Here is a 10278-nt window from a genome sequence, read left to right as displayed (position 1 = left end):
TTACAAATGTACCCAGGACTAATGGACTTGTGGAACCCTACCGATTTACATTAAAATAGAAGTTTCCGAAGTAAGCAAATATATGACCGTCTTTGTATCTTCTGTTCAGAACAGTGTATTCAAAATGAAGAACATTTCTCCATGTATAAAAATCTAAGACAGAAATTATTCCAGTCTATATGTATAATTCCAAAAAAATTGATTTTAGTCAATATTTATTGTTTTTTATACAACGATTACCCATTACAAATAATAGACTTGTCAATTCTGCCTACCAGTTCAACAAAAATATTTAAAAGGTAAATATGTTTGAATATGATATATCAGAAATATAATTTGTCGACGTCTATTATTCTAAATCATGTATGCAGAACGACGCAGAAAGGGGCCTGATGCAAGTTATTAGGTTTTTTTTATATTTTGCATTACAAATGTTATATATGCACAATGTCACTATCATTAACAAATACCTACCGGCTGATTTTTTAAATCATGTAATGTGGTTGAGAATATTTGAATTATGACATAACTGTTACCACAAATAGAAATTCCGTTACTTTAATTGCCATTGGTTCAATATAGAATGGACGTTTACACTTATTACTAGTAGCATCATCTATCTGTATCAGAAGTCAACACAAATCATCTTAAAAAGAAACAGCACACATGAACCAACACGTGAAAAATATGCTAATTAACCGACAAAACCATCAAACATAGCCGTCATTAGTAATTTCCGATCACCATGACGACAACCACAAACCAAACGTTCTCGAAGTCATGTGACATCAACATAAAAATTAAACACAGTAGTCCAAAAGACAAATATGTATAATGTTTTGCAAATAGACATTTGGTTGCTTAATTTCATTTAATTGCCGTCGTGACTCGCTAGCTTTCATTATAAAAATTGCTTACCGTAAATTAGCTTACTGAGAAAGAAAGTAGGTTTTAAAACGATTTATTTTTTATAGTAATCAAATATAATCTAACAATAAATAACATTCACATCGTTGTACACGTATATATATTATATAAACAAGATTGTCTCCCTTAATATGGTTAATGATGCGTACAAATAAGTTTTATTTACAAGAATAATGTCAGTGAAATCAAAACTTGATAAGGTCAATAACTTATGAACGAATTCAGTAAAAACTCTCATAGAATAAAATGATTATTCTAAATAGCGTTTCCGATCAACATCTGATCAATGTGACATAAATTGCGTCACAGCTGCACAAAGTTAAACACGTCGTATGATTAAAGTGTTTGCAAGATTGTTTTCCCCTCTACAATGTAAAACATTCAATTCATACTAGAACTAATCTCTTGATCAACAATCAGATCGCAAACTGCTATTTCCTAAATCAGTTTCCATGTTTGAAGAAACACAAACTATTGTCAATATGCCTGCTTTAAAGTTCAAAAGAATTGTGTGAATGCTGGCCATATGTTATATAAAATGATGTACGTATGTTTCATCAATGGCCATAAATCATGTTATATTTCATAAGGATGGGTTAACTACCAAACTAAAAACCTCCACAGAACAACATTATAACCAGAATACTCGTATACGGTAAAAATAGGGAATATCCAATATACTATAGCAGTTGTTCACAGTTGGTACAAGCTTCCACTGAATCCATTCAAGTCTGAAAAAATGATATGGTTGACAAAAAAGAAAATTCTTTCTTAAAACTGTTACTGCGTACGTTACCGAAAACGAAATCTCTAGTACGAAAAGACTACAGTTGTCATATATACGCACGGACACAGGAGGTTTGGTCCACAAAAACACAGAATATCCCTCAAGTGTTTCTAATTTGTTTCAAACCCTGATACACTGTGTACATCAGAGCCCGAAACCTTCAATGTCTATTCATCCCGAGTCTATAACTATGAAGGCACACACAGGCCAAATAATTAAAATACAGTGATCTTCCCATTTTTAATTTTGTCATCAACTTTCGGTGTCGGTAATGGCATGTCTTTCTTCACAACTTTTCTAAGCACAACAGTGAGTGAAGGCGGTTTGCTACCTTTTAAGTCTTTTGATAATGACGAAGGTGATTGAGTTTTAGGCAATGGTGTCACTTTGGATGTTAAATCCTGTCCACCCGATGACACCACTGCTTTCGTCTTCTGTCGTGTAACATTCAACCTTGTTGCATCTAGAGCGTCTTTTGATTGAGACGACAAGTTTGTCTTTGATTTTTCTTCCATTTTAGAAATCATGTTAGATGACGCAGAGGAGCGGGGTCTATGTTTTACGTTGCCTCTGCGCAAAGGAAATCTAATTCTCTGCCTCTGTTTTCTCGGTAGAGGAGGAAGAGCTAACTTTTGAACCTGTTGTCTGACAATTTGTAACGTTGTAGTGACAACCGGTAAACTTTTCGTTGGAGACGGTTTTAAAGAGTTCACTTCAGATGCTGTAATTAAGGGTACTGAAGCTCTTGTAGAAGACACGGCTGGGTATACAGACGTGATTATAGGAGGAGAAGATGTTGTTGCTGGTGAAGAAGCCATTGGTTCGGTCTTAACATCTTCAACTTGAGACATTTGAGGCGTAGTACTAGGAAGATGAGTATCAACACCAGAAGATCGCTCCGCACTCTTAGCGTGCATTAAAATAGCGATTGCAGATTCTAATTCACTGTCACTTTTGAATAAATCCATGACATCACTCGGAACTGTGATATTTTCTAGAGATGGTGTGGTTGAATCGTGTTCACCAGTTGGTCCTGCTGCGGTGGTAGAATCTGGAACCAAAGGAGGAAGCGTCGGCAGATCTGGATAATCATAATCCGCATGACCCAGGAAAAAGTTTTCTTTATTCAAAAGCGAAATCAGCTTAGATTGAAGTGTGTTTTCCATATTTAGCAACTTGATCAGAAGAGCGGACTTCGAAGAGTTTTTTATCACCTCACTTTCCGTGGGCAAAATCTCAATGACAGTTTCGTTTGATGAAGATGGATCCGGTTGTGTGTAATTGTCTAAAATATCCGACTTAGTGGCAGTTGTATTCTTCAGAAAAGATATGATATTAGTTTGTATCGAATTTTCAGCTTGAAGCAATGAAATTAATTTCTTTCGTGAGGATATGGTATTACTATCATTAGTTTCGTTTGTTTTGGTGGTGTTTTGCTTTTCATCTAAAAGGGTGTTGTTTGACATAGTTTTTAATGCGGTATCAATGATGGTTAGCGAGGAAGGTAAAGCAAGAGGTAACACTGCCGATGGTGTTTGTTCCGATTTTTGTTTCGCATCATGTTTTTTAAAAGGCAATTTACCCTGCTTTTCTTCCACTGAGACAGACGACTGAAGATTTTTCTCAAAAGTTTTTTTCGTCTCTTCCATGTCTTTATCAAGTAACGATATGATTGCTGAATTTAATATCTTATCCTCGAGAGTATCGTTAACATTTATATTGCTGTCATCCGTAAGCATTGAAGAGTTATTTGAACCCGTATTAGAAGAATTGCTAAAATCAAGAAGATTGAAAAGAGTTTGAAAATCTGTTTTTGGTTCTCCTGTGTGATTTTGTTTCTCATCTGGGGGCAAAAATATAGACAAATCAATTTTAGGGCTGACCTTTGGTTGGTAAATAACTGAATTGTCCGGATAAGTGGTAGATTTTATTTTTGAAACAGTGGTGTCAAATGATGTAGATGCTGTGGTACTATGTGTCTTTTGGAAAGAACTTGTCATTTTGTTGGGGGAAGGATCAACTGGGGCCTCTGAAGTGGTGGAAGTCTGATGGGGCACTGTTGAATGCGTCTTTAGGGCGGATTTTACCGCTGTGTTTAGAATGTTGTTTAGGACTTTAAAAGGTTTGGTTACACTGGGAGAGGATGTAGTTATATCCTCGCCTTGTGTCTGGATTGTTTGACTAGTTCCACACTCGCATTTAATTAAATCAACACGCTCATTGTTGGCGCAATTCACTCTGATCCAACCAAAAAATGGAATCAGCTTTTCAAAAGCTGAGATTCCACTAGATCGACACCGAACATCTGAAAAGTAAGGACAAAATGTGTTACAACTTGTCGTCTTAAAATGTTTTTTGCGCAATGTTGAAAACAACGATGAATGATTCTCACCTGAAATAGAAACCTGCCTAGGTGATGTCGCTGGTGCCTCAGTTGTCTTATCTTTTTTGGCGGAAAAATCAAGAGCAATGGCTACGAAAAAAAATAATATGATCAACCTGATATCATAAATTATTACCTACAGCAAAGGAATGACATATTTGCTTAGATAGATTCGACCATAACCTTTTTAATCAAATCAATGCAATCAATGCAATGAAAACATATTAAAAGGGACAGGGAATGCTATAAAGTAAATATGGAATTCTCAAAAGGGTTATTTCTTTAATCATAACACAGGATTAAAAATATGTTAAAGTACTCTTAATGGTAAGGTAATTTTTTGTGTTCTTGGTAAACACTTAACAAGTAAGGGATTGGTATTTAAATATTCCTATTTTTTGTACATTTGTACAACATTTTTTTTCAAAAAGCAGAGATCACTCACGCAAACACGACCCCGTGGAGAGATCGTTTGATAACGGTTGGAGTCCTTTGAAGGAAGTCAGCACAAAGAATTTTCCGTCGTCACTGGCGATGTTTCGGAGAGAGTGTAGCCTGGTAAAGTTCTTGTTGCCAGTGGTGATTACAAGTATGGACACGTGGTTATCCTTGGCTTCCTGTACGTGGGCCTTGGTTGCCTTATCGCTCCAGGAGTTGTCCTCGCCGATTAATAGGACAGCGATTTTCTTCACTCCTTCCCTGCCACCAAGAGAGAAGACGGTGTTAATGGCCCTGATGCATTGGTCTGTTCGTTTAGGTGTCTTGTCAGAAGAGGGTTTCTCCAGTTTTCTGACATTTTCAAGCACGTCAAATGTAGAGGACCGGAATCCACTCGTGCTGACATTACCGTTACCACAGACAACGAAGCCAATCTAAAAAGAGATAAATTTGATTTTTAACGTTAGTTTCACAGAGAACTTTAAAAGGTGTTCAAAAGTTGTATATATGTTTCATAATGCAAATCTAAAGCAGTCATTGATTGTTAGATTTGAGACAGAGATAGACTGTGGCCATAAATAGGAGAATGTCTAATCAAGTCAAACTTCACTCTGTTTTTCCGCCTCATTGACATGCATACGCATTCTAAACATAAATTAAAAACTAAACTTTAAAATATCTCACGTAATGTTCTTGTTACAGACAATTACCCCGAATTTGCATAAATAATTCTCGTAAAAATAATCCTTTTCATATGACACCTAGATCGACCTCTCCATAATTTAACATGCAGACATTTCGATATAGCATCCTCTATTAATATTTCAGTATATCGACACATGTTTAGTATTCCAAAAATATGAAAGTACAGCAATAATCAATGTTAATAAGCTCAGAATCAAAGACAAAAGAAATCTATTATCTCCTAAACGTGTTCGAACCTCCGCAATACACCGCGTGAGCGGAATGACAAAGTTGGCTAAACATTAATTCACGTCCGTCCTAATTAACTGATTGAAATGAGAATCTATAGATTATGTGAAACTAATTCGTTATGCAGTGTTAATCATTATGTATACGATCTGTCTGTTACCATCTTAATATTATCCAGCGCCATCTAATGGGTCACTCCGATCGTCTGTAATATATTGTGAGGTCAGGGGTCACTTTCGTTTATCAAATGTTGGCAAAACGAAAGAAATGTTAATATTTAACTGACATAGAACACAAATGTGTTCTGAATTTTTATGAGAGAGAGAGAGAGAGACTTAGCTAAAATATAAAACAAGATGGCCACTTGAAACAAAATTCAACACTTGACCATTAAACAAGCCAAGCAGGAAAGAAGTTACAACTTGTAATAAGTCACAACAACAAGTATTCCATGACAGCAGTTAAAAAAAAGCTTGTTGTCTGTTATTTATTTAGTGAGGTAAAGCCCGTGTATTGTCCCAGGCCTCACTGGGTCCCCATTACATTGTTTCACTTCTACTTGACAGATTGCCTTATTTAGTCGCAGCAGATGGAGTTTGATTAATGGGAGTTGTGTACAAACAGCGTAAATATACCTGTTTGTAAAGAGATATCTTAATCTTAACTGCATCAATGAAATTCAGTACACTATTCTGTGAAGAATGATTGAATTCTTCATTTGAATAAAGAAAATCTGCTTTCCTATTTACAAATTCATTAATTGGGTCACAATAACAAACAAAAAAACAAGTAAAAAGTGTTTTCGTTATTTTGTTACCTTTTAATTTTTGTTTTGGTAAAATACACCTTATTGAAAAGGTTTCATCATTGGACTGCACAACTAGGAGTAAAATGTCTAACGTTGACGTATAAATATGTTCGTGATTAAAACAAAGACGCAATTAGTTTTATTTTTTAAAATTCCAAAAAGGGCAGGTTAAAACTTTTTTGTAACAGGTAGCCATTTGTGACTAATGATCTCAGGTAAAAGACAAACAAATACAGCGTACAAAGTACACAAAAAAAAAGTGTCCAGTAAGTTTTATACATCAATGAGCATCCTACCTACCCTTGTTTACCCCTACACATCCTAGCTTCCCTTGTTTAGCCCTTCACATCCTAGCTACCCTTGTTTACCCCTACACATCCTAGCTACCCTTGTTTACCCCTACACATCCTACCTACCCTTGTTTACCCCTACACATCCTACCTACCCTTGTTTACCCCTTCACATCCTAGCTACCCTTGTTTACCCCTACACATCCTACCTACCCTTGTTTACCTGTACACATCCTACCTACCCTTGTTTACCCCTACACATCCTACCTACCCTTGTTTACCTGTACACATCCTAGCTACCCCTGTTTACCTGTACACATCCTAGCTACCCTTGTTTACCTGTACACATCCAACATACCCTTGTTTACCCCTACACATCCTACCTACCCTTGTTTACCCCTACACATCCTAGCTTCCCTTGTTTAGCCCTTCACATCCTAGCTACCCTTGTTTACCCCTACACATCCTAGCTACCCTTGTTTACCCCTACACATCCTACCTACCCTTGTTTACCCCTACACATCCTACCTACCCTTGTTTACCCCTTCACATCCTAGCTACCCTTGTTTACCCCTACACATCCTACCTACCCTTGTTTACCTGTACACATCCTACCTACCCTTGTTTACCCCTACACATCCTAGCTACCCTTGTTCACCTGTACACATCCTAGCTACCCTTATTTACCCCTTCACATCCTATCTACCCTTGTTTACTCCTACACATCCTAGCTCCCCTTGTTTACCCCTACACATCCTACCTACCCTTGTTTACCCCTACACATCCTAGCTACCCCTGTTTACCTGCACGGCTCTAGCAGGGGATTCATGTCTCTCCAAGATATTCCGGATGAAATCCTTCTGTTTCTGGAAATCTCTGGAGCTGACGCTAGACTGACCATCCAGCATAAATACAATGTCTACAGTAGGGTTACAAGGCGCTTAAAATAAAATAAAATAAAATTAGAGAATATGTGCAAAATGTTAACAGAACAGTGACAGGATTTTTTCACCTTTACGCAGCAACAGCTTAATTCTTTAATAAAAAGTAATAGCCTTAAATTTTTAAGTATTAAAATATAATAACTATTTGAATAATATGAATAAAAAAGGAATATTAAGAAGGTTTTATTATGAGAATGTACGTGTTTGTCTTTCAAGTAGAAGAAAAAACTGTGTTATTTCGAAGAAATCTTGCTATTTTGGTATAACTGTTCTTTTTTATTACTCAAAATGAATAATTAAAGAAATTGATGTTGAACAATATTAAATGACTTACATTTCTCTCCAATACTTGCAGTCTCACATAGAAGCAGCAGACTTGGGATCAAGAAGACGGTACGCCACAGAGATCTGATGTTGCTATTCAGGTTCATCTTTCATACCTAGAATGAACACACCACACACCGTGTTAATGGGAAAAGTCACGAACCACAATCACAGGGGATCCATCAAACTTTGCACACAACACGGAGTAAAGAGCCAATAGTGGAGTCAGACAGACAGAGAGGATTAAGCTACTTCTGTAGTCTTTCTACTTTATTTTGAACCCTGTGGCAAGAATTTGCCGGATGTGGTTCTTCTACAAGAGTGGTTTTGAATTTTGCAAAAGTGGTGATAATTATTCTTGCTTTGGCGACCTTTGAAGAAAACTTGTTTAATTTTATTCATTGATTTTTCTAATTTTGGAAAGAACCGTGTAAACCTCGCGCGCTTCTGATTCATTGTGTACCACAAAAATATTTTTTTACCGAAATCCGGAACCTTAAAATATTCTCATTTAAATTCAAAGGAAACACCTGTTTTTGTAATTATGTCATAATTGTATTCATCATAATTTATATGCCTAACTTGTTGATTTCTTTATGAACTAAATTCATCAGTTAACTTATGGAACTTATACCAGACAATAAAAATAATCATTGGGAATTAAAAGCTAAACTATGTTGAACTTACGTATGAGCTGTGAGTAGTAATATCCACATATTTTCATGTTGTTGAGAAACTACAAGGTTTTGAACAGGAAAAAAAAACTTCCACGTACCTTAGAGTGGTAATTCCAGAAGAAGAACTATAAAATACAGAATTACAACGACTTAATATTCCGGTTTAATTTGGTGCTTTAGGGTGATGCTTATCTATGAATTCCCATGATGTGGACTGTCAGAAAGTGAAAGCCTGGCTTATTTACGGTCCAAACATTACATTCACTCTCCAAATTAAATTCTGCTCAGGTCACGTGTATACGAAATAATAAGGACCACTAATGACTGGGGCTAGCTAATGACCTGACTCGACTTTTATATGGCGCTTGATTTATTTCCCGACTGTATTCAGGGATGATATCAAAATGAGGACACATGAAATTAATGTAGTTTAACATTTATAATAAATTAAAATTACATCATTAAAGGATTGTTCACATTTTAGACCATCGTGTAGGTTTATAACAGACTGGTTCGCTTTATCATTGCCAAACCCTAAAATAAATTACATGTGCTTTTAACCATGTTTCATGATAACTACTATCTTTTTAAAATACATGTAAGTATTATATGTCTCCTTTAATTGTTTTCATAGCATAAGTGACTTTTATAAAATATAATTCTTGAAAAGATGTTATACGAATTTTTGTTTTATAAATGAAAATTATAAGAATTCCGCATTCATCGACGCCAGGACATGATGTATGGATGCGATTCGGTGGGGTGAGAAGTCCTTAGTGGTTTAGGTGGGAGCAGCTTTTGCAACATATCCGTGATCATTTGCAAATTATTACATTTTACAAAACGGTTCTGTGAGATAATTAAAACATTGAATTAATGTTCACGGATATATTCTCGTGTATATGACTGCAACTTTTTCAGCATTATCTTATAAAAATATACCTATTATCTTAGATTTGGTATATGACAGAGACACTAAAAAAGTATTAATGATCAAAATTTCATGTGTGTGTGTGTGTGTGTAATGAAGAGAGAGAGAGAGAGAGAGAGAGAGAGAGAGAGAGAGAGAGAGAGAGAGAGAGAGATTCGCAAAATGGTATGGAAATTCATTAAAATAACAATTTCAACAATGTGTATGATTTGTTGAGGTTTGTCTATTATTAATGTCGGCGCATTACAAGGTGGTATTCTTGACTGCATGATTTATCACATGTTTGTATCTTTAAACTCAGATTGACAAATATAAACTTATATCTTATGAATATAAACGATCCATTTATCTTATTTGTTGTTTGTGTTTTATGGACCATTCATCGGAGTTTCATCAACAATTACTAATGCTCAAAAGACGCATAAAGTAAAATTAAATAAAACAATTTCAAATGATTTTCCCTTTCTTAATATCTATTGATACAATTTATGAACAGGATTCCTATTAAAGACCAACTACTAAAAAAACAGATAATAAGCTATCAAACAGACGGAAACATTAAGGCTGATACGCAAATACAGAAATATAGACATGGCGACCAGAGAGACACGACACCGTGAAGAGATCGAAAGGGCAGCAAGATACAGGTACAGTGTTTAATTAACTCTACAGACGTCAGTCACACACTACAGAGCTATAATGGCATCAATATTCATTAACTGATTTCCGAATAATGAAAATAGTTTTCAGAACAGATGTCAAAAACCCTCTTTTAAAATTATAATCTATCTATACCGGTTTTGCTTTTAATTTGTTTCAAGGAAATCAAAACATTC

The 10278-nt window shown here is 35.5% G+C and overlaps 1 protein-coding gene across 1 annotated transcript; it reads right to left on the bottom strand.

The window, feature by feature from the left end:
- Positions 1-346: 346 nt before the first annotated feature.
- Positions 347-8864, bottom strand: LOC128184265 (mucin-16-like). The gene is made up of 6 exons (XM_052853694.1): positions 8610-8864; positions 7845-7950; positions 7370-7506; positions 4543-4969; positions 4107-4187; positions 347-4019 (listed from the first exon to the last, which is right to left on the bottom strand). The coding sequence occupies exons 2-6, from the start codon at positions 7939-7941 to the stop codon at positions 1930-1932; spliced, it is 2832 nt and encodes a 943-aa protein (XP_052709654.1). The 5' UTR covers positions 7942-7950; positions 8610-8864; the 3' UTR covers positions 347-1929.
- Positions 8865-10278: the final 1414 nt, after the last annotated feature.

The sequence above is a fragment of the Crassostrea angulata genome, chromosome 5, assembly GCF_025612915.1.
Source record: "Crassostrea angulata isolate pt1a10 chromosome 5, ASM2561291v2, whole genome shotgun sequence".
Taxonomy (NCBI): Eukaryota; Metazoa; Mollusca; class Bivalvia; order Ostreida; family Ostreidae; genus Magallana; species Magallana angulata.
Note: the sequence above shows the minus strand (reverse complement) of the source record. Positions and strands in the feature narration are given on the sequence as shown.